This window comes from Pseudochaenichthys georgianus, chromosome 4, assembly GCF_902827115.2.
Source record: "Pseudochaenichthys georgianus chromosome 4, fPseGeo1.2, whole genome shotgun sequence".
NCBI classification, from domain to species: Eukaryota; Metazoa; Chordata; class Actinopteri; order Perciformes; family Channichthyidae; genus Pseudochaenichthys; species Pseudochaenichthys georgianus.
In genome coordinates, this window is record NC_047506.1 from 22,180,448 (window position 1) to 22,206,148 (window position 25,701).

Genomic DNA, 25,701 nt, shown 5'->3' on the forward strand with positions numbered 1-25,701 from the left:
TCATAAGTACCTAATTAAAACAAAATATCCCTTTTAAAGTAGTTAAAAGATTACAACCATCACATTAGCACATTTAGCATTCACACAAGTATGCACATGCAGATCCAGTAGTAATAACCGGGATAAAGAATAATTGACAATGATTACAAATAAAAGCTAATTTGTGGTTAGAAGTGGGGTTTGTTTAGCTGTGGTTGCAAGTTGTTGCACAATAATGACCCTGAGGACACAAGAATACAGGAATCAGACACTGCCTTCCTCCTGTGAATTAGGAGCAGTGGCGGCCAGCCCATAGGGGTGCCGCCCCCCCTCTTCCCACATTTAAAAAAATTAAAAATAATAAACAAGGTAAATATTCTATAATTAGTATCAGTAAAATGTATAATCTACAATAAAATATCGTTTAAAATGGTGTTACGATGTCTAAAGTTACTGATAAATCACATGTTTCCTGCCTGGCCTTGCCCGTGTATCATTACCCTCTCTCGTCTGGGCGCTATGCACAGCACCCAGACGAGAGTGCAGCAAGTGCAGCAGAAGCCAACTGTTGCTATCTTTAAACTATGCCGCCAAAACATAATTTCAGCCAATCAGCGTCGTCAAATCTGATGGTCACAGGGCGCCTACGTCAGCGCCTGGTGCAGTCTGTGAGTTGTTTGGACTCTTATCCAAGGAGACAAAACAGGAAGCTGTCATTCACTCTGGAAGCTATCATTAGCAGCTAATGAAAACATAAAAATGGAATTATGGATTATCAATAGTTTTTTCAAATTGACAGACACATTGGATTAACCTATGGATTAACCTTCAGCCGCGTTTTTCTGGTTTTGATCAGAATAACAGCAAAAGGTGAGCATATCTCCGTGTTTTGCTACCTAAAGCTACGTCGTGTGATGTCTGTATTTGCTTCCCCTGTTGCGAGTTCTGATCGCTCAGTGATGATCCTTATATTTCTAGAATCTGTGGAATCTCAGCTTGTTAGCTAAGTGCAGATCCGATAAGTATATCGATTGATTTATACCTAGAGTGCGTTAGCATTTTTCCGCTCAGGGCTCATTTAGACGCTTCTTGTGAGACTTGTGTTTTGTTTCGGTAAACATGGTTCATATCATCAGTTAGCTGAGTTTCTTCCTGTTAAATGAGCAGGACACATGAATAGTTTATTACATGTTAAGAAGCTGTGAGACACAGTTTCGTGAGAAAGAAAACTGGGGGGAAAAGCCCCTTAAGGTTAAATGGGAATTAAATCATTTTAAGTAATTTTGAGTGTTCCCAAAGCCCCGGTGTTCTGCAGTTTGTGTGGGCCTACTGTACTGTTGCACAGTTTATGCAGTAGAAACTATGTCCAGGACAAGGTGTTTGGAAGTTTTGGAAGATCCATAGCTAACCACACTGAATATTATGGAGGTATTGATCAGTCTTCTCATAGCATCCCCCCGGACCCCCCTAGTATTGTTTGGTCACCATTTACACAGCCCCACCTAAAATATTTTCCACCAGCCGCCACTGATTAGGAGTTATTAAATATTGCAGTGAAAAGCGGGATTGTTCAGATAGTGATAATTCCCCAAGACTTCTGCAAAGTATTTTTAAGTATCAGAGTTTGTTTTGTTGGGTATATAAAAAATAAGATCAAAAAACACAATCAAATTTTTTTTTCTAAACAATAAATGCATTTATCAAAGTTGAAGTACTGCAGTGTCAGCGAACACTTGCATATGTACATATAAAACAGATGTTCACACAAACACCCCAGGTCAGGACACTCCAATTGAGAGAATTTATATTTATCCTTTCATTTGTTGTTACCTTAAAGTGGACCTATCATGCTATATATGAAACATATATTGTTGGGGCATACCTATACAAAGCATGTCTGTGAAGTTTTTTTTCAAAATACCAAACAGATCACCCATTGTAGCCATCCCTCATACTGCTCAAACCCCTCTTTTGAAGCCCTGTTAGAGAAACGCGGATCTTGGGTACTTAGCTAGAAAAAAAAGAAAAGAAGAGGAGGCAGAGCTAATGCCTGATCAGAATTCTACCGGAGATAAAGTTAAATTCTGCTGTGATAAAACGCCATCCTGTTTAAACCACATCAAAGATTATCTCTGAAACAGTATGGAGCTCAAATGCTTTTTCTCTTGCGGGTTTATCACAAGGCGAGTTCTTTTTTTATTTCCTGCTTTTTAAACACATGTGCTCTACACAGTACAGGCTGGCTCTGAGTGTTAGTGAGGCTTGCTAATGTAAACAAAGACGAGATTACGTCCAAAACATGTCAGGCATTGTTTCTGATAGCAACTTTCTGTGGGTCCGCTGCCGATTTGACGTCAGTTCGGATGGAATCTGTATCCTCTCGTTGTACACCCGTTTTTAAAAGATTTGGATACGGAGGAAAAGAGAGAGGGCTTTATTTTCTGACGCTGCGTGAGTTCCCGACGCACCGGGGACACATATGTATGTATAAAGGACATCACAAAGTGCATTATGCATGATAGGTCCCCTTTAAGTCGGTTATATGCATATAAATACAGATGAATAAACTGACCTCGATCAACTCTATTTGTCTTTACTGTAACTTATTCACTTCTTACTCATTCAATATGCTTATATTTTTCAATCTCAATGTTATACATTTGCTACTTGCTTCTGAATTGTATCTCCTCTTTATCTTTTGGCTGCTTTGTTCTTTAGAATCCTTCCTCTCACACTGACATCTGCTTTTTTTGGGGATAAGTATAAAAAGCTACCTCTAAATGTATCCCACTAAGTAACAATACCATGATGGCTCTAAAGGAAAAGCCATACATTGTACATACAAGGCACACAGCACTGTACAGAAAAGGTTACACTGCAAAACAAACCTAACTTGATTGTATTCATGGTTATAGCTTAAAAACAAGAAAACTGAGACTGACATGTGTTTGAACACACACTCAGTCAGTCCTCAACACCCATGCAAACACATGTACACAAACAAGTTCATAAATCCAAATGGAGCTAAGCCATATCAAAGATGCCCAGCACTCAGGCTGTGTGAAATCCATCACTGTTAAAAGCCAAGCAGAAAGATGGATGCGTGAGAATAAAAACATTTCTTTTTTGTAGTAACCTTGCAATCCACATTTAAAATACACTATCAACGATTTGTCTTAGTCCTTAAAAAAACACTCTCCTTTTCAAACAGAAAATGTGTGTAATTTACCTTTTATAAGCATGAAAACAAGGAGACAGGAAGGAGGGAATAGTGGTTCTAGACAAAGGCAAAACGGCTAATTTAGTCCGTGTTTACTGGGGCCCTAATGAAGGCCCCTGGAGAGGCATACATTATGCTTTGTCTTTCTTCCTCTGAAAGACAGGGTTCTGGTTGAGCAAACATCTCACAGGGCTCTTTTTGATATGGGGTTCCAGCTCCTTTGGGGGAAATAATGACCAGCTCTACAGTCGCCTCCTGGGGGACATGAATAACCAGCACACCACCTCTTCACACCAAGGTTCCTGTTCTTTCTTTATTTTGCCATGAAAGGATTTGTGAGCAACACATGCATGTAATCTGTTACAGATTGTTCACTTCATTTGAAAGCTTTAACATGTTCTATTAGTTTACTAAAGATATGTTAAACTACTAATCACTAGTATGAAGAAGTGACTTTGGGATTAGGCTACCCTGTCTTTACATTGTATTATATTTTCTAGCATCTTTGAGTGATTTGGAGAAAGTTTGGTACGGTTAGGTTAGGGTTAGGCATAATTCCCTGGTTTTCTTTTTACATTTCATATTTAAATTGAATTATGTGGGGCCCACCTACTTCTAGAGAACTCAAGAATGATTAAACGGTGCACCCTGAGCTGAATTTCGAGAATTGTCAGAATACAATAAATGTGAAAGCGTTCTTACATTTGATTGTTCAGTTTGTTTGAAAGGTTTACATTAGGAGGGATGTGTGCATTGATTGCAAAAGTCATGCAAAAAAAGTTAAACTGACTTCAAGAAAAATGGCAGTGCTCTGAATTCTTTCCTAAGCCATTGTAAGTTACCTTCCCAGCCTTGTTGGATACAGAGAAATGCTTATTTCCACAGTAACTGGAGCCCCTTTGTTCACATCCCATAATTGCAAAAGGCTGCGATTCAAGCCAGGAAAAAGGAAATGTACCGCTGAGTCCACGTCAGGTCCTCAGTGATGAGTCCACTGACCGCTTGTACACCTAATCAGCCGGCCAGTATTCTTATTACAGGTTTAACAGGGCCTAAGGCACAGCCCACAATTACTACTATTCTACCACAAAGAACACACACACACACACACACACACACACACACACACACACACACACACACACACACACACACACACACACACACACACACACACACACACACACACACACACACACACACACACACACACACACACACACACACACACACACACACACACACACACACACACACACACACACACACACACACACACACACACACACACACACACACACACACACACACACACACACACACACACACACACACACACACACACACAAATGTGCACTCTCACACATAGATAGACATAAAGTTAAATACACACACGTGGTTCTCCCCCACTCACAGTAATGTCCGTGCATGGCAATTAGCTGCAGTGAATTTTGCATTAAAAGGGAGAAAATAGGCCAGTGTTCAGCTAGGGAGTGTTTCCATAGCTGGGGGGGGGGGAGAGGGAGAAAGTAACACCCCACTTTAACAGAGTGACTTAAGAGAAACCAGAAACTCTGAGCTGTGCAAGTTGAAGCTTATGTTACAGTCTGCCACGGTGCAGCCAGAGCAAACCTGCGCTCTGCAGATTAACCGCACTCTTCCAAAACACAGATTCCTCTCTCCGACCCTTCTGACCAGCTTTCAGGGCGAACAGCAACCAGTGGGGTCGGTGCAGCCGCAGAGCTGGAGTGAATGGAGCGGGTGCACCCTGACGTCTTGTGTTGGGAGCTTTGAGATTTGCCAGACGGCCTTCCACCACAGTAACTGGCAGTGGTGTTTACAGCAAGACAAGTGCTTTACTTTCAATAATGGTTTATGGGATGAGTGTTACAGGAAGAGGCACTATATTTCTGCAAAATTAAGAAACTGTACAGGATCATCGATTAATTTAGAATAAGTCCATTAGTCTGCTTCCGCAAATAGGTTTACAAAGCTTCATTATAACAGTTTTACTGTCAGAAAAGTTTGTTAAACCTCCACACTGCTGACTTTCTTCACTTCAGTGATGCCGATGCAAGTACTTTGCATGATATACCAATGAATGAATACATTTGCCAGTTTCTAAAATGATGTATTACCGGACGCTCCTATTTTGTGGAACAAACTACAAATATAGTTACAAAAGGTTAAATTATAACAAACTGTGTATGCGATATCAGGCTAATGCTGAGCATTTGTTTTAATAAACTTCTTTATGGCAGACAAAAAATGATATACATGTGGTCTCTTAAGCCTATGACAGATATCCTAAAAGCAAGACTAAATGTAGTCAAGAGATAAAAGGGTGAACACAACATGTAGCAGTGTAGACCTGACAACCAAAAGCAGGAAACACTAAAAATCTCATTCCTCACTTGAATGAAACAATTTGTGGTTGTCTTTTTCCTGCCGTTTCCTAAATGTCACCTTGTGAAGACTACATCTACTCTGAGTTGCCGTAACAATGAAGCAGTTTAAGGAGCTGACACTGTAAAGCACTCAAAAACCACTCCGGACTAAAACCACCAGACTCAGGGACAGTTTCATCCCACAGGCAACAAGACTGTTAAACACCTGAACTGTTGAAACAACATCCACAATAATCATCTGGCTGCTACTTAAAAAATATTGATCTATTTACCTAATATATCATATTTCAATGACTTGCATATAGACTTTTATTGCACTATTTCAAACTATTTTTCTTCTTGTATTTACTATTTACTTGCACTATATTTTTCTGTTTATCTGTGTTTTGTGTTGCTCTGTTGGAGAAGCCTGTGACACAAGATTTTCATCGACATAACTACACTGTAGCTATGTTCGTTTGACAAATAAAGAACCTTGAATCGCAGCACACATTTACCACCTAACATGGGTAACAACATTTGTTGAAATGGGTCTTTTCAGCATTAAGTGTGTCCCTAAAATGTGTTATTAAGTTACTACTTACTCTTGGCTATATGTAATGCCCCTACAATTCCTTTCCAATGGTTTGAGATTATATATATATTTTAATATCATATTAGTAGGTCAATCCCAAGGCAAGCTCAGTATTTGGTTCCAATCAAGGATATTTTTTGTTATGGATTGCATCTGCTATACAAGCCTGATCTACAGTATATTAAATTATTTTGGTAATACATAGCACTCTATTCTATAACTCTGTTAAGAGAACCTTATGCTTAGAAAGAGCATTGCATGGGAATGATGGACCAGCATGAAAACATTAGAAGCCTGCACTCTTTATAATATTCACTCTAACAGCAGATCTCACTGAGTATACCAATAGACTTATAGAATAGACAGGAAACCACTCAATGACAGAGTGATGGAGAGGGAGGTATCATAACATTAACCATGGACAGATGTCTGCATGTCGCTCGGAATAATGCATTTCTAGATAAGAAACCCATATTAGGGGCCAGTGCCTCCTCTCTGGAGCTCCTTGCCCTCTCTCCCTCCTCTGCAGACCCACTCCTAATTGGGCTTCACTTTGGGACATGGACACAGCCCCTGTGCCCAGAGACAACCCGCAAGAAAACTAAGCCAGGGCTGTCATCTGAATGAGTTGGCGTCTGACACAGAGGGGTTGCAGCCAGAATGCATGGACCCCATGAGCTGTTAAACTATTCCAACAAGGACGTAAAGTCAGTGCTGCCCTGGGACTGGTGCTCATTAACATACACCAAAACAATGTGTAGTCAGTTCAAAACTCAAGACTCAGTATTGTAGCTGAGGTTTCTGTGAAAGGAAATGCTTCTAGAACTATGGCATGTGCAACAAACATATGTGAGTGTCTGTTGCGCTAGTTTTTGCAATGTTTGCAGCACAGTTGGCTGGCTGTGGTTGGCCTTGCTAGGGAAAGTCCACACACACAAAGGCTAATTTCATTTCTTCTTTTTCATCTGGTCTCAAACGTCCAATACAAGTATACTTTCCCATGGCCATAGCCATCTTAAATAAGGCCAAGTGGTGAGCCATTGAGAAAGGTCAGTAAACGCTGCTTTAAAAAAATGTATGAAACATTTTTGCAAATAGGGACCATGCAACAGTCTGCCCTCGTCTGAGCTTTTTTCTTTGAGTCAGTTACTGTGGCTGGGACTTGAGAGACTGGACAACACTTTATAATTAGGAAGAACCTTGGGTTTGTATGAAAACTATGTTTGTGATAGCTAGCAAGAACCATCTACGTCTCCATTGAGAAGAACAAAGATCAAGGCCTTAAGGCCAGATTGAAGCTGCCTCTGGAACAGCAAGTAGCTGCAAGGTGAGATATATTATACATTTCACACACGCACCAATGTGAAAGGATATGCTAATGCTCACACAGATACACAGTCACAGAGGAAATGCAAACAAACATCCAGCTGTCTGTTCTTGCTGGTGGCTGTTTACCAGTTTGGTGTTTACTGTCACTCCTCCAAGATCCCTGACGCACGCACGCACGCACTGGATTGAAGGTCATCAAAAAAGTTGCCATTATCTCGTTAAAGGCTTCTTGTTCTGTTTCTCTGCAGCTCTGCACTCATATTGGGAGCAGAGGGAGGGAGAAATACAGCACAGAGACAAGTAGAATAACAGACAGAGAACTTCAAAGCCAATGAGACAGCAGCCGCAGAATTTTAATAAACCCCATTTTTACTTACTGATGGCGAGTGTTTTTGTTCATTGCTGCTGAAGATCACAAACAGACACCATCCATGGTACATGCATGCACAAACAGTAGTACACACAACAACAAAAACACACACACACACACACACACACACACACACACACACACACACACACACACACACACACACACACACACACACACACACACACACACACACACACACACACACACACACACACACACACACACACACCACACACACACACACACACACACACACACACACACACACACACACACAGAGGAGAGGGAAAGCCTTTGTAACTCACCTGCTGCACTTCCGTCTCTCCGTTTGAAGTCTTCTCAGTGTACACAAACGAGTTGAAAATCCTCTGTAGGGAGACGGAGAGAGAGAAGAAGAGACGCTGAGGTTAGATAAGGAGGAATGCAGAAGATCTGGCTCAATAATGAAACCATCTCCTGAGGAAGAATATTGGCAGGGTTTCTTTATAGCGATATATTTTTCTACCAGGTGTTGCTGAGCAGAAACCCTTTGTTATTAACACTCAAGGAATACATCCGAAAGTATTTTCCCTGTTGGAATTTACAAACTATTGCATTATGTGAAAAGGCAAACAATATGTTCAAGCACTCCCGGCTCTTTATGTTCGGTGGCATGACTGCGGTTTCAAAGAAATCCAGTCAGATCAGGAGTGTTTGTGGCTGCGTGCCATATATGCCAATTAATCAGACCGGCTATAATGAAGCTGCCGCCAGGAATTTGCATTAAATTTGGGTGCAGACCAAAATGTGTCAAGATTCATGATTATCACAAGGCTTCAGATTATTTCATTAACTTGTATTCTCTATTTTGATGGGGCTTTATTTAAAGTGGACCTATCATGCTATATTTAATAATATATTGTAGGGCCATACCTATATAAAACATGTCTGTGAAGTTTTTTTTTCAAAATACCAAACAAATCATGCATTTTAGCCATGCCTCATTTCGCTCCATTTGCTCTTTTCCAGCCCTGTTTTTGCAAGGGCTGATTCTGTGGCAAATGAGCTGCAGCTGAACTCGCCCCCCCCTGCAAAGGAGGGGGGCGAGGCACGAGCGTCATGTTACCATGCTGTTACCATGCTGTTACCACGGCAACCTCTCATTCCCCTGATTGGTGGAGAGTTGCCCATATAGGCGGAGCTCCTTGTTTCTGACGTCAGAGATATTTCCAATCTGTATCAGTCTGTATCAGATCTGTTGCAGCCCCGTTTTTAGAGATTTTGGGTATGGAGGAAAAGAGAGAGGGTTGTGTTTTCTGACATTTGGTGAGTTCCCTGACACACCGGGGACACATATTCATGTATAAAAGACGTACAAAAGTGCATTTTGCATGATAGGTCCCCTTTAAGGCCATCACTGTAAAGCAACCACTTGACATACACACATGTATATGATACACTTGTTTTTTAAAAGAAATAGGAGACTTTGCAGAGAAATAAACATGTTTATGCATCAAGTAAATAGTGGAGTTTGATACCCTTTCATGGCTGTTAAAAATCCATTAGAATAAACTGCCAACAGACACGGAAACAACAGTTGTGTAACCAACCCTTTGCCTATCACACCTGATCAATTTCTTCTAGGTTAATGTGATCTGGCACAGATAAAGTTATTTTGACAAGTAAATGATGGATTTACCCTTGATTGCATTTACGTGTGCCTTGTTATACAATGGTTTAACATGGCACGACATGACGTCAAACGCAACTTGATTAAAAAGGGACGTTTTTTATGCGGTAGGCTAAATACCTTCAGGAATCTGCAACAAGTCGAGCTGGTTTTACTAAACTAGCTCCGTTATTCAATGGAGGAAATTCATTATAACTTGCTTCATAAACTCTGCCTAATGTAAATTTGCAAAAACGAACATGAACGATAAACCTAGATTTCTTCCAAAACAAGCAACATAGACGCAGACAGAAGGTTTCTGACATTTACATCAATTTCTAGGACTGGAGGAAAATGCGTCACCTGTCTGAATGTTGAGTACCTAATCACAAAGTAATGTAACATTTCTATATTCAACTTACAGACAGAAACATTTTAATAGTCCCTGACTATATTGTAAAGTGAATAGGAAGTGGAGTGCTACATTAGGGCATGGAGAAAATGAGTCCTGGTGTGACCTCAGCCATTACACACACAAAGAGAGCTCCAGAAACACATTTCAAGAACTGCCTGAATAACACACACACACACACACACACACACACACACACACACACACACACACACACACACACACACACACACACACACACACACACACACACACACACACACACACACACACACACACACACACACACACACACACACACACACACACACACACACACACACACACACACACACACACACACACACACACACACACACACACACACACACACACACACACACACACACACACACACACACACACACACACACACACACACACACACACACACACACACACACACACACACACACACACACACACACACACACACAGCTTGTTTCAGATGGTCCCCTGAGTCCCATCAGCTAAACATTTTCCCTTTTTCTTTTACTTCCTAACTCCCTTTCCAAACACAGCAAGCAGCACTGTGTGGCAGCTACCAACAGAGTAAAACTAATGTTTGTGTTCAGGCAGCAGGTAGGCAGATGTTTCACTGTAAGTCGCCCCACTGCTCACAAAGCCTTCAATTGCGTAGTTCCACACAGCCACTATTTCCTGTCCACAGTTTTTGTTAGACACATTCCACAGGACACCAATATATTCCCATAATGCATCCATACAACCTGGAGGTGATTGACTAGCCGTTGGTACCTTCTAACAGATCTACATTTCAGCAGTACAAAACATAGTTTCTCTGTTTCATACAGCTTAAGGGCAAGGTTGGAAGTTCCTTCAATATATGTAAGCCTCCTTCACAGAACCTAATTTATACAAGGCTTCTTAATCAAATAAATACCTTACTATTTTTGCAAAGAAATCAAGCTTAATACCACCATATAGAAAGTATAGCCATTACTAAATTTGATTTAAAACATCAGCCAAAAGTTGGGATTTATATTTTCCAGAATACCAGCCACAGAGATCATGAGGTTACTATAAGGAAGAAAGAACGAGCACAGATTTAAGAAGCTTAAACCAGACCATGTTTACAAGTTTTGCTTAGAAATGTAAACCATTTATCAAAAAAGTTGCCTCTCAAGCAAAACCACACAGAGAAACAAAGATGCAAAATTGCAAATACATACATGCTACAATGCAAAATCTTTGTAATGCCCTCACCTGGGCCATAATTAGACTATTCAGTTAACGCTCTTGCAGATTAGGAATCAAATGTAATTTGGGAAAATGTAATTATGTCTAATGTAAACAAAACACAGAGCTAATTGTTTTAATCCTGATCGTCTGAATGGAGTCAGCAGTTGTTTGGGAACATATTCCTTTCATTTAACAGAAGCATGAGACTCACTGAGAAGTGCTATTCTGACAGTGTATTGACACATACACACACACAAACAAAAACACATACACACTGCTACATATTTTACTTCCAAATCATTCAAAAAGTGCAAAAACAAGCCCAGCAGTTTAGTGTTCCACCACGTTTTTAGCAGAAAAAAGAAGGTCCAAAGCTGTAGAGCCGTCAAATAAACACAGACAAACAGAGCTGCCACTGCTTAGCAGGAGTCATGTGCTCTCAAAACACTAAGAAAAATGACGAAAATGGGGAGGGAGATAAGCTCTGGAATGGAAAAAGACACTTTGCTTCCATTTAGCCAGCGATTATGAAAATGGGGGACAAACCCAGACGAGAGAGAAAACTCCTGTTGTTGATTAGCCACAGGTTAGCTGTCTTTCCCCCAGTGCCTCGGGTGTTTGTTGTTGGAGCTGCTTTGCGGTTTTCACAGCTATGGAGCAGCCGGGGAGGAATGCTCAGCTCTGAAACCCGAGAGGCCTGAGGCTGCCTGGGCCACCGTGAACCCGTGGCCTCCCCTGACCCATAATCAAACACCCAAATGTTCACAGACACATTCACCCCAGAAGAGAGATACACAGAGACAACCGCACGGCATCAGGGGTACACACCTGGTAGCTATAGCAACCTCCATATAGTGCTTGGCAGAACAGACACAATAAAGTCTTACTATTGGTGTAATACTATGTTTTCAAATAATCAACAGTTAATGTAGCAGGATGTGCTGCCATAGCAGGGGAAAATACTGAAGTCTAGTAATCATGGAAGTAAGCAATACTGAATTATAAATAAATAAAATCAGCTTTGCTTGTGTTTTGTGAGGGAGGAAATACAGTCAACGTGTTGGTTAGACCTCAAGGATACACACAATGCCTTTTGGTGATTCACTCAATGTAAACTAAACTATTGTTTATGTACAATAAATCTCCACAGGGCCCCTTGAAAATAAAATATTTTACTGGACCAAAATCCAAGCAGCTTTCTCAACATTAAGCTCACCAGAAATGCATTCAAACTGCTCAAAGTCCATTGATCAAAGAGCAACAGCCCTTGTCTCATTAGGCCACTTTTTAAATCCATCCACCTTGAGGTTAATCCTGAGCACAGGCGAGTGGTTCACATGAATGACTGAACCTCAGTCAAAGCTCAAACTCCGATAAATATAAGAACCTGTGTTTTGTTCTGGTACACAGTAGTATTAGTTGTATCAGTGGAATTTGGTTGCAAAATAACTGACTTATCGTTTGATCCCTTCCAAAGATTATAACTTAACTTGGTACCCTCTCAATTAAGGTAAAATAGGAGGTTTAAGATTGAGCAGAATTACATAGACCATTGCTGTTTCGGGTCCCACTTAAAAAACAAACCTTAGAATTTAGTTTCGGTTTTTTGGCACTCTGTTGTATCAGCTACAGCATGGAAACCCTCCATATATATATATATATATATATATATATATATATATACACACAGCATTCAATTAATTGGGCCTGCCCCTCCAGCTCTTCTGCAAGGCTCTCCTAGGAGATTCTATAAACTACCCCAAGAGGCTCTTCTCCTTTTAAAGAGACTCTTCTGTTCTGAGTGAGGCAGAGAATAAAATCCAGGCACATGACTGACAATCCCAGACTAAAGACGAAGAGACTTCAAGAGCCACTTGTGAATGTTTTTAGGGGAAGGGAATGGAGAAACAGGCACAGAGATACGGGGTAACAGAGAGGAAGAGCAGGGGGAATGGAGCAGACAATGGCAAGAGAGAGCAAAGGGGAGGAAAGAAAAGCAAAAAGAGAGGAGGAAGAAGAGGCCAACTGCATTGGCAGCATTGGGAACACACCTATTGGCAATTCCCCCATATTCAAAGAGCAGAGAGGAGCAGTCAGCCACACTAATTTGGAATTGGAATAGACGGCATGTACACACGAAAACATACACACAACCACACACACACAATTAATCCTGGCTTTAGGGCTTGTTGATTATTGGTACACGGTTTATCTGTGAACACACTGGAGGGCAGAAAACAGCAACATTGTCACACCTCAAATACGTGTGAGCAAGTCAAAGTGACTGTGCCAATGTGACTGTGAATGCTGGCTACGCACAGGCCCAGGCCCATGTATGTGAGGCTCATCGACGCCTTATCCGTCTTTACAGGCTTCTCATTGAAGGAAACGTGTGTGAACTTCTCACACACGTTTCACATTCACATTTCACATTTGGCTGCAGTGTGGATGTTTTGGAGCCTGAGAGATTGGTTTCTATACAACTGACAGATAAAAGCATAAAGCCCAAGGGAGAGTAACTGCTGCTTCCTCCATGCTGCTGGTATATAGCTCAGCCTCCCTCCTTCCTTCAGTGCTTTATCCCCCTTGGCTTTTCCTCCCTCCCTCCCTCCCTGCCCCCTGCCAACTCTCCGCTCATTGCACTACAAAGAGCTGGAGCCGGGGACGCGGCAACAGAGCTTCGCCTCTGATGTGCGTCTGTGTTGTGTTTTTTTTTTTACTTTTTCCTAGACCTATTGCCATGTCTGCATCCCCAACCGTGCCCTTCCATCTTTTTTTCTGAACACTACAAAGCAGAGTCAGGGAGCAGGGGACTGGAAAAGATGGAGAGAGATTGTATTTTTGCAATACAACAAGAGAAGTCTGAAAATAATTGCACCTGCTCTTTACAGCTCCATTACACAGAGCAGAACAGAAGAAGAACATTTTGTAATAATCTATTTTTCTACAGGGATGAACGTGGTGAAGTAACCAAACCTTAGAAAAGCTTTTTAAAAGGATTCACTGAGCTTCCTGTCAATTATTACTGCGCAAAACACAACCTACGATCAATTAGGAACCAGATAATATGCTAGTCTGGCTCTGGTGTATCTTTCCACTGAGCCACAACAAAAATATTCTAAGCTAAAGTCAAGGCAGTGCATGTGCAAATTGACCTGATAAAAGCATGGCTTTGCATTCTTTTTATTGAAGAATTGTTAGGTTACAGATTGTGAAAAAAAAGCAGTTTCTTAGAGGGTAAAATTAATGTAATCTTAATAGAGAACCGCAGTGACGCGTCCTAAAACTCGGAAGTAAGTTAACATTTTTACCACTTCCGGTTCCTTCGACAAAAAGCAATGCATTTTCTCCATAGGATTTTGGAAAATAGCTTGAAATAAGGTCTGTGGTTGACACAAATGGAAGAGACAGATCACGTTTTGTTCTACGACATTAAATACATCAGCAGTGACCCCACTGGTGATTTTTGAAGAGTTTAGGTGTCTGAAAAACGATGGTTGTTAACATGTGGCTGAATAGGACTACAGAAGTTGTCGAGGCCGTTGTACGTCATTACACCAAAAACGTAAACATTCCCGCTAAGTTTGTTTGCCCTGTTCTGCTTGAAAGCAAGTACCTGCACTCTTGCAAACTGTTATAACAAATCCTTCAACTTGTACAATTTAGAATCTGTAGTTTTTAATATGGACCTTAAGTTGGCGTGAGGTTGAAGTAGCGACCCTGCTGTAGTTCGTTTATAGCATAACGTTAGCATTTTGCAACTAGATTTATGATTATAAAATATAAAAGTAGTGTAGACATGTGGATATTATCCGGCTGAACAAAACGTGATCCGTTTCTTAAATGTGTGTCAACCACAGACCTTATTTTCCAAAATCCTATGGAGAAATTGCATTGGTTTTTGAAGAAAGAACCGGAAGGAGTTTACATCCGGGTTTTAGGACGTGTCACTGTGGTTCTCTATAGTTTACATTTTGTTAAGAAATAGATATTCCAACATTCTTTCCAGTGAAGCACAAAAGTCAAACGATTTAGGTTATATGGCCATTTTAGTGTAAATTTGAAGTAAACTAACTTCAGATTTTGGGGATATATAAAGAGTATCAATATCTTATATCAAATAAAAAAAAAAAAACATATTAAAGCTTGTTGAATGGACAACTTGTGCCAAGAAAATCCTGCACTTGGACAATGCCGCAATGAAAAAAGAAAAAAGGAGGGGTTAAATATGAGGAGACATGGTTAATGTGGATCTCTACATGTCTAGATCATGGCCATAGAGAAACCAAACCCTTGCTAATGAAGTGCATCTCTATTTCAATCCAGTGGAGCAGGTTTGTTAATTCAATGACCGGCCGTCAGTGTCTGCCAACTGCTGCATTTAGAGGGGGCAGGGGTCAATTTCATTCACTTGAATCAGACTAAAGGACAACCCCAGGCAATGGCTCCAAAGCCCCGGCCCACAGACTGAGTTAGTGCGGAGAGTTTGCAGCCAGCACCTCATAGGTTTGATCTACTGCGCTCCATTTTAAATCTTCTATACTGTGTATTTGTGTGCTTATAGACCTTTATGTGCACATGAAGAATAGGAAGGATTGCTGCCACATGATTCCTAGTTTTTATATCTTGATAAAAACGTGGTTGTCATGTTGATGTGACCTTAAGCTGTAATGGATAAAACAGCACCACGTTTGTTTTCTAAATCCCAGGCCGCACTGCTTTACAGAAGCACTGAAAGGCCATGTGTACCCCACTTTCATACCGATATGCTGAACTACTACTTTTCTGATTTCAGTATGAGTAACACTGAATAAAGACAGTAAAAGTATTGGATCTTCTGTAAGTAATCACACTATCTGATGAAGTAACATGATATTATGTTGTACCAACATTTATATGCTTTCTATTCTATCAATGGGCAAAAAAAATTTGTTGAAAAAGTTACAAAGATTCAACAAAGCACATTGTAATCTAGTGGGTCCTGATCTAAGCGGTAAGGGTGTGGTGGTGGTTTCAGCCGAAATAGTATCCAACTTTGGGACATACTGTAAAGAAAAGACTTGGAAGCTTTTCAACATCTTAGTCCAAGACCTTGGACAAATATGTCACATTGACCGCAGATGATGGCTTTTCAATGTGGAGAAACTTATTAAAAAAGGAAATGTTTTCAAAAAAAGAGGCCCTTATTCTATTTCTTGGCCATCACATGAAATGTTTTCACCCCTTCCTTATGAGGTATGCCATTTATAAAAGGAGCAGTAGCTTTTTATTTAACATTAATTATTTAACTTAGCTAAGGGCATCAAAATATTGATCAGGCAAAAGGGGAAAGAGATCTAAAAACATTCATCAAAATCCCAATACGTTTTTAAAAGATGGTCAGGAAAGTCATAGCACTTCCCCAAGCTACCAAATGTAATTTACTCCCTAGAGAGGGAGGAGCAGAGTGTATTAAACCCACATCTACCGATGCTGTAGATATTATTCACACCAAATGTACCAAAAGCCTTTAAATGCACTTTCTTTATCTTCCTCTGCCTCATTCAACCAAGGTCTCGTCCACTATGGTGGGAGGGTGAAGCCTGTCAGCTATCGGGTGCTGAGGTACTGAAATAACAAGACCCCCCTTTTGTCCAAATAATATCGTGGCCAAAAGAGCGAGAGAGGGAGAAATAGAGTGAGCGAGAGAGAGTCACGGCCATGCCGATCCCAACAGCTTCCACCCCCCCTACACCGACCGAGAGGCTCTCAGTCTCCGCCTGGGATGTTTGCTATCCCTCTCCACCAGACAGTATATAATGCTTTCCACATGTGAGAGAAAATGGGAGTGAATGTAGGGTGGAGGAGAGAAGAAGGGAGGAGAGGGGCGAATTGTAAAAAACTGTGAACAAAGATGTCAAAATTGAATATCCGTTGATATTTTACGCTCTTATTTGGTAGTTAGTATAGAGGCAGTAACATTTGAGGGAAGTACACATTAATCATCATGACTGATATTACGACAATTGGCATAGATCCCATAGCAACTTGTCTTGTTAATGCAACAAAAATGTAGCTTTAAATAAATCAAGAGGGCCTCGCTGCAGAAATGTTAACTTCTTGTCTGTCTGAAATCAAACTAACTTCAAACTTTTGTAGTGTTACGGCCCGTCTACACTACAGCGTCGACAGCGTCGAAAGCTCCAATCTGCTCATTCACTTTCAATGGGGTGACGTCACGTAGCCTCGCTTTTTCGCTGAACTGAATTGTGGGTAGCATAGCGGTCCGTCTCAGGCGTCTCCGGCGGCAGAAGTTGAACAATGTTCAACTTCTGACGCCGGAGACGCCGGAGTAGCCAATCAAATCCCGTTTCCCAAAATCTGACAGCTGAAGCCGTAGCCAATCAAACCGCGTCTAAGCTGGGAGAGATATCCCGCCGTTCATTTCTATATTATATATATAAAAAAAGTCAGAGGAGAAACCAACTATCGCCGTAGCAATCACCCGGTTTTGTATGACCAGACCCTCTTCACCTACCGGGATACAAACCGGAGGAACCAGGCATGGAGGGAGGTGGCAGAGGCAGTGAGGGAAACTGGTAGGTTTTCGCCTGTTTGGGGAGTTTATATATATATATATATATATATATATATTGCTCCCATACAATCCCGGGGTTTTTTGCTTTGTATGTCGGGGGCGGGAGATTCATGTGATTGGTTGTTGGCCGTGTTGCTTGAATAAAATCCCCAAGCTCCAGACACGCCCAGCTCCAAGCTATTTTTGAAGCTGTAGTGTGGACGCTCCGTTACTCCATTTGGCACTCCTGCAGGACAAAGGATGGTAATGAGCCATCTTAATTATGATTTATGTGCCGTTTACACGGGAACAAAAACGGTTGTATCCGCTACTTTTCTCTTTCGTATAGCCCATTCGTTCACACGAGGCCGTAACGGAAATGGACCCCTAAAACGATAACGGGTCCCAAGGTGGATAGATCTGCGGACGGAACGCGCTGGGGGGCCAAACGGCTCCGTGTGTACATCCTATTAGGGGTGTAACGGTTCACAAACATTTTGGTTCGGTACGTACCTCGATTTTTAGGTCACGGTTCGGTTCGGTACAGCAGAAAAAATCATCACAAAACATACATTTTTTTTTTTTTTTTTTAATTATTATTAAACTGTGAATAATGTATTCACTCAAATAAATACAAAATATAATAAAATAAACATTAAGGTGCAGCATTTCGATGAACTGAAATAATCTGTATTTGAACTGTACTGTACTAGTACCTAAGCAGCCAGTTTGACATTATGACTTGCTTGTCATTGTATTTTCATGTTTTTTTTAAGAAAAATTAGATTAGCAGATCTGCTGGCACTAACAATGTCTCCTGCTGTGGAGAACACCCTCTCGCTAGGGACAGAGGTAGTAGCAGATACAGCCAGGTAGCGCTTTGCTAACATGGCAACATAAGGATATTTGGCATTTGTAATAGCTTTGGCTCGGTCTAAACTTTTTGCGAGTGGTGGAGGCTTACATGCTAGTGGGAGTTGGGTTTGCACTTCAGTCTTTTGGTACCGGTGATATTCACATTCGGGTGATACCTTTTCAAATGAGTGTGCAAGTTTGATGTATTGCCAGCCGCGTAACCAATTTTAGTTGAACAATGCCGACAAAAAGCTTTGGTTCGGTCAACCTGTCTTTGTCCGTCATCCTTGTACATAACTGCGAAACCAAATTGTTTCCAAACCGGACACTTCAATGATGCTGGAGGATTTTCGAGCTCAACTTTATTTGCTTTCGCCATTTCCTCAAATTACTGACTATATTTGAACGCATCCCTCTGACCAGCTCTCATAGTAAGTAAGTACAACTTTATTTATATAGCACCCTTCTCAACACGGATGTACAAAGTGCTTTACAGTACAGTACACAGGACACAATTCAAAGTACAACTATAAAATAGAATGCCTCTCGTCCAATTAAATGACTTGCTCGCTCTATGACGCGTTGAACCCAATGTGAGCAAATTACTCTGAATGCTGCGACGCAGCAACTGAGATTACTTCCAAAAAGTTGTTTACGTTCTAAGACCCCATTGGTCAGTAGCTACTGCTACTGACCATGCTACAGATGTTAGTGCAAAATCTACAGCTCCTCTACCACAAGTGGACATGGAGAATTACATGAACTACATGTTGCTAAACAGAAGGGCAACCATGCTCGGGGGTCTTCTTCGCTGCTTTTGGTGTATTTTGTGGCGGGAGTACAGCGCCACTTACAGGCCCGGCATATGTACTACAGCGCTTTCGAGCGGTCTCGTGCGGAAGTACAGCGCCACTTACAAGTCTGGCATATGTACTACAGCGTCTCCAGCACTTTCGAATGGTCTTGTGTGAACGGAAGACTTTTTTGATATCGTATTCGGTTCGTTTGCGTTTCGTATGCGTTTGCATTCCCGTGTAAATGGGGTCTTAGCTGCAGCCTGAAAATAAGGCATTGTGACTCAAATGAGGGACATCATCTAGCAGCTTAGAGTAGATTAGGTTTATGCCTCCCTCTCCATTTGGGAGTTAAGAAACAATGAAGGTTGTGGGCACTCATCATCAAACTGTGAATAAAGGACAGGAGGCATACAAAGATGTTGTGCCCAAAATTGTCCAAAGTTCTGTGACAAACACAATGCTCAGAGTGTAGAAGACTAAAAAAGTGGTGTGTGTGTGTGTGTGTGTGTGTGTGTGTGTGTGTGTGTGTGTGTGTGTGTGTGTGTGTGTGTGTGTGTGTGTGTGTGTGTGTGTCCATATGAGGCTGCAGCCACACGAGGACGATAACGGAAACGCACCGAAATCGTTATCAAAAAAGTCTTCCGTCCACACACAATAGGCACCAGAAACGTGTCCGTCCATGCGAGACAGCTCGAGACGCTGTAGTACATATGCCGGGCCTGTAAGTGGTGCTGTACTGCTGCCACAAAATACATCAAAAGCAGCGAAGAAGACTTCTCGCGCATCCATGGTTGCCCTTCTGTTTATTCTCCGCGCTGGATTTAGCAGCAGAGGTGGGGTTTCGCCGGTCAACATGTCCGTTAAAGTTTAAATCTTCAGGACAAAATGAGAAAAGTGCCGGTCAAAGGTCTTCTTTGTTATTTATTGATATAAAACAAATTAATAACGACTCTATATAATAATATAAGAATAATACACGGAGGACGGAGCCTTCCTTTTCCTCCCCCTCTCCTGACAGCCTGTCAGTATCCGTGGTCTTATGCAGCTGGCTGATCCAGTAACGAGTGAACCGACAGTAGAAATAAACATTTATAACTAGTTTAGGTAGTTTGAGAGGTAATTAAAATAGCTATGGGTGATGTGATGAAGTGTGTGTTTTGTTCCGCTCATCGCTCCATCACAGTGGGCGGAGCTGCAGGTTATCATGCAGAGCTGCATGTCTCCTCTCCTGTCCGATTAGACTTCACTCGCGTGCTCCTGCTGGGTGCACTGTCCTGCGAGATACCGGACCTGGCTCGAAACACTGGGGCGTCATCGTTAGCAAGACATTATCGTTATAGAGCGTAATCACGGAGCCGTTTGGCCCTCCAGAGCACTTCGTCTCAGATCTACCTACCTTGGGACCCGTTATCGTTTTCTGCGTTTCCATGTCGGCCTCGTGTGGCCGAACCGTCTATCTGATAGAGAACTGTAGCAGATACGACCGTTATCGTCCTCGTGTGGCTGCAGCCTGAGTGTATTTAGAGCGCATGTGGTAAGGGCTATAGGGTGCAGGTTATTACCATAGAGTTTCCTGCACACAAGGCCTTTTGATGTTAAAGCAGTCGAGTCATTAAAACAAGGCCGCAGGCCACAACAACCAAGCACTCATCATACAGACTAATTAGAAATACCAAAACTTGAATGAAAAATGAAATACTCATTCCTAATATGTTGATGAAAGTTTTTTTAAGTTGAATCAACGTTTAAGCACTATGCAAAAATAAACGAGATCCCATTTTAGACTGTTTTTCTCATGGTTTTTGAGACTGGAGCCTGAAAGCATCAAGACACAGTGTGTGGCGGCAGGAGCGTCCGACCAGCAGTGCATTTTGGGAATAGCAACTCGCTGTTAAAGTGGAGCCCATGTGAAAACTATCTAAAGACAGATCAAAGCTGCATACCTGAGCACCTCGATTTAGCTGATAAAATCTAGGGAGAAAGAGGACGAAAACCAAACCACACAGACTGTGGTCAAATCACTCCGACACAGGAATTCAAGACACTGAGAAAGCCGTGTTTTTATAGGGGCCTTGGAAGTATTTCATATCAAAAAGGTGCATAAATGATGGTGTTTATGTTCAAACAACATGACAAAGACTGAAAACCAAAGGAGAGTCATAGTCAAACCATCCTTCAATGTGCAGATATGAAATAAAAGTCATAGATGTTGTGTACATCTTGTGAATAACTAAAGGCAATTTAGATTGGATCCAAAGTATGTCCTCTGCTCATTTCATGCGGCCAACTTCATGTCAAGAATGATAATAAATTACTGTGAGGGTTCATAAAGAACCAGAAAAAGAACCTCTGCTGCAAATCATGGTCTGCTAATTTGCACTACACATTCATTTAATTAACATTTGAGGCCTATAGTATAGAGACCAGTAGTGCATTTTTTAAGTTAAAATCCTTAAATTAGTAATGGATACACTTGGCTTTGGGACACTTTTGAAATGTTATACTTCATGTTCACTTATAACTTCAAGGAAGCAGGGAGCAGGCAAACGGCTCACGGCTCGCTGCACGGTGTACTGATACTTGAAAGGTACCGCGATACCCTGCCGTTAAAAACGTTACGATTCCTCCGTTTCATTAGTATCGGTACTTTAAGAATGACGGGGGAAAGTACTCCGGTGAGAAAGCGCCGTTTTAATAAGAGCTGTGTGTATTCAGTGCTCTGCTTCCACTCCCTGCACTGCAGCCGTGCCTGCAGTGCCTCCCCTCTCAAGCACACTCTAAGTCCCTCCCCTCTCTCGTGCACGCGCTAGCTGCCAGAGCACGTGAGAAAGCGAGAAGCATGGCTGCAAGTGGGAGTGCAATTGCCGCGGCGCCTCGGCTTGTTGACAAAAAAGACGCCAGAAGCGAAAAACTAAAAAGTTGTTTATAGATGATGCTTAATTGTATTTAATACAAATTCTAGTCATTTATTTTATTTATTGTTCTAATTTTTTAAAAGTTTGTGTTATGGTTATGGTTCTGGTGTGAAATAAAGTACAATAATTACATTTAAGACTGTTTCCGAGTTCCCATCAGCAAAAACACGTGGGTTTGCTATCCTGGCTCCAAAATGGTGGAATGAGCTCCCCATTGACATCAGGACAGCAGAAAGCTTACACAGCGCAGACTAAAAACTCATCTCTTTCGACTCCACTTCGAGCAATACAATTACTAACAAATCACTGATATACTAATAAAGGACTGGCTTATCTATAGCTAGTTGAGTAGTACTTGAAATGTTTTTGCTCTATGAAACCTGATGTACTTATATGATTCTGTTTTCTTCAAGTTTGTATCTTCTTGGTCGAATGCACTTATTTTAAGTCACTTTGGATAAAAGTGTCAGCTAAATGCAATGTAAATGTAATGTAATATAATGAATCGACTTGTTATATTTGGACATCTATGCTTCTATGGCTTTGTGTATATGCTTGTATGTGTACATACATGTTTGCTGTTGAAGCACTTTGCTGCAAACCTGCTTTTTAAGTGCTGTATCAGTTAAATAAACATAACAATTTATTTGACAATAGAATAAATGTGAAAGGGGAAAATACTCGAAATATGAAAATATATATATTTTTGGGTCAGCTGACGTTACCATGAAATACTGCCTTCAGAACTAAACCAAGCATGACTGAAGCAAACAGGCGGTGTCGCAATGGAAATTAAGCGTCTAACAAACTCTTAACCTCTGGTCTGGGCTTCAGCCACATCGGGGCCAACGCCAGTCTGCCAGCAGCCTCTGGCACCACAAGTCACACCCTCGTGGTACACCCTGCCAAGGCCAAAACAAAAATCATACTGACCCCTTTGAGATGTCAAACCAATCAACCAATGACGATCTGTAAGTCGGGGGTCAAAGACAAGTCAGAGAAAGAGAAACGGAGACACACAGGGCCAAAAGGCTCGCCATCCAGCGCCAATACATTTAAAACTTTGATATACACTTCCTGCCAAAAGATCCCGCTCTAAGCCAAGTGAGAGGATGTTAAGATGGGGCGCCTGCACTGTCTGCATTATCTTCACATTCCAATGCAACTGTAAGGCACTCGCCGTTACAAGCAAGAATATATGTACACTAGAGCCACACCATAGACAAACTGAAACAAATACTGCTACCAGAGCAATAAGAAAAATAGGACATTAATATTTTGAATATGTGAGAAATAAAAAAATGGTGCTTTTATAACTCAAATATTCCTTGGAAAAAATATATTTTATGAATCAGGGAATGATTAAGTATACATTTATCAAAATGGCATTATGAACAAGAACAACATCCCAATGCAGAAGATAACATACTTGTCATATTATTTTGTAAATTACAATTCCAAATGAAGTATTGCAGTGCTGCAGATATTCATATTTAACTGACTATTTAACTAACTAAATCATGGATCATATGATTATATAATAAACTGCAGAATCAGTCAAAACAATAATTTGCCTTAATGTAACGTAAGAATAAGTATAAAGTATTAAAGGTCCCATGTCATGCTTTTCTGGTTATTACCCGTCCCCTTGTGTGTTATGTAGCTTTGTATTCGTGTAAACGGTCTGCAGTCACACACCCTCAAAGTACACCCTGTAGCGAGTAAAACTCTAACACAGAAAGGCCTGTCTATGCTGCCCCAGAACGCCTCGTTGGAGATTTCTCTTTTTCCATTGTTTTCTTCTTGGGAAAAGTGACGTATTTGGATATAGTAACGTAACGTAATGTTATGTCCATGGAGCCGTTACGTTAAGTCCGTGGATTGTTCCAAATGGACCAATCCGCAGACTTCCTCACACACACACACTCAATCTTTTCTCAGCTGCAGCTCTGCCGATTTCTCCGCCTAAGACGGCGGGACGCGGCGAGTCTGTGTGTGAGCACACACACAAACTTCCAGCCAGACTGCGGGTGTGTGTGTGTGCTCGGGCTGGTTTCGGGCTGGGTTTCGCTGTGTCTCGCTGTCTCGCAGACGGCCACTAGGCTCATAGGGAGGGGGGGGCAGGAGCTCCAACAAGCCGTTTAGGACAGAGAGTGAATACACATACTATACAGAGATGCTGTATGAGAAACCAATGTGAGTTTGGAAAATTGCACAATATAAATCTATTTTAGTATACCTTAACAATGGAAATATGATCAGTAGAAATGGCCATGACATGGGACCTTTAAGATAGTAGAAATCTCCTAACTTAAGGTAATATGTGTGTAAGTCTCAGGGAGTTGGATGTGAGGGAGCAGCTGAAAAAGAACAGACTGGAACTGATTGGAGAGATGGGGAAAGGATAAGAGAGGGAATGGACATAGGGCAGAGAGGGAAAAAATGTTTTCCCGGGGTGGTCTCCTTCTCAGGTTTCTGAGCATGATGTGAGATCATGTCTGGCCACTGTTATAAGGTCTCTCTATAGACAGGGTGCTTTGTTCTACTTCATGTACTCTAAGGGCAGTTACACGCACTGATTAATAGGAGGCATGGGTCGCCCTGCAGAGGCTTAAACTACATGATTCTGGGTTTGCCTTTGCCTAGCCAAACTAGTACAGCTGATCCTGGTGTTCATATCAATCATCTGGAATTAACCAGTAACATCAGTCTGCAAGAAAAGGGTCAAATACTATTTGATGCATGGTCATCTTCATGTGTTGAACATGATTTGTGAGTGAATATTGTAGTAGTCATTCATACATTTGTGTGAGTTTATTACTTGTAAATAGCCAACAAATGCAGTCTAATACGGTCGTTCTTCGAACAGACCCTCCTGTTTTATGTGAGGGACTGCGGTTGGAAATTAGCTCAAAGCTAAATCTGGCACCGTTACGCTTGATACATTTGAATGTTTTAAGTGTTCATTACTGTGCATTGTCCCTGCCAAAAAAACGATTAAAATAAAACATTTATGAAAGCCGGGTATAATGTTTAGTGGATGTCCAAACTGTTTTTTTTTTTTTTTAATTAAACTTTATAACCATGACCAGGAACATTTGGCAATCCGGCAATCATTTTAGTATGACTTCACCCTGGCAAACCAATGTGTTCTAATATTTTATCTTCAGCCATATTAGAAGTTTTTGGAAAAAAGCATCTTGGCGAAATGTGAAGATATTCAGAGAAGTAAAAGGCTCTTCATTCTTCTTTCCTCCTATTTGATGTCTTTACAGATGATGGGTCCAACACAGATAATTGTTGTGAGAAATAAGTTCACATATATTACTAGAATCATCATGACTACATTGGTTACAGTGTGGTAAAACAAATTCTTAAAATACACTTGTGACTATT

General features: G+C 41.2%; 1 protein-coding gene across 2 annotated transcripts in view; it reads right to left on the minus strand.

The window, feature by feature from the left end:
- cachd1 (cache domain containing 1) overlaps positions 1 to 25,701 on the minus strand; it is a 99,433-nt gene that overhangs the window by 49,752 nt on the left and 23,980 nt on the right. Inside the window, exon 2 of one of the 2 annotated variants that reach the window (XM_034082037.2) lies at positions 8,189 to 8,251. In XM_034082037.2, coding sequence (XP_033937928.1) covers positions 8,189 to 8,251 — 63 coding nt within the window. Of the gene's footprint in view, positions 1 to 7,636; positions 7,671 to 8,188; positions 8,252 to 25,701 lie in introns of those variants that run through there. The other variant, XM_034082038.2, reaches the window with a different exon arrangement.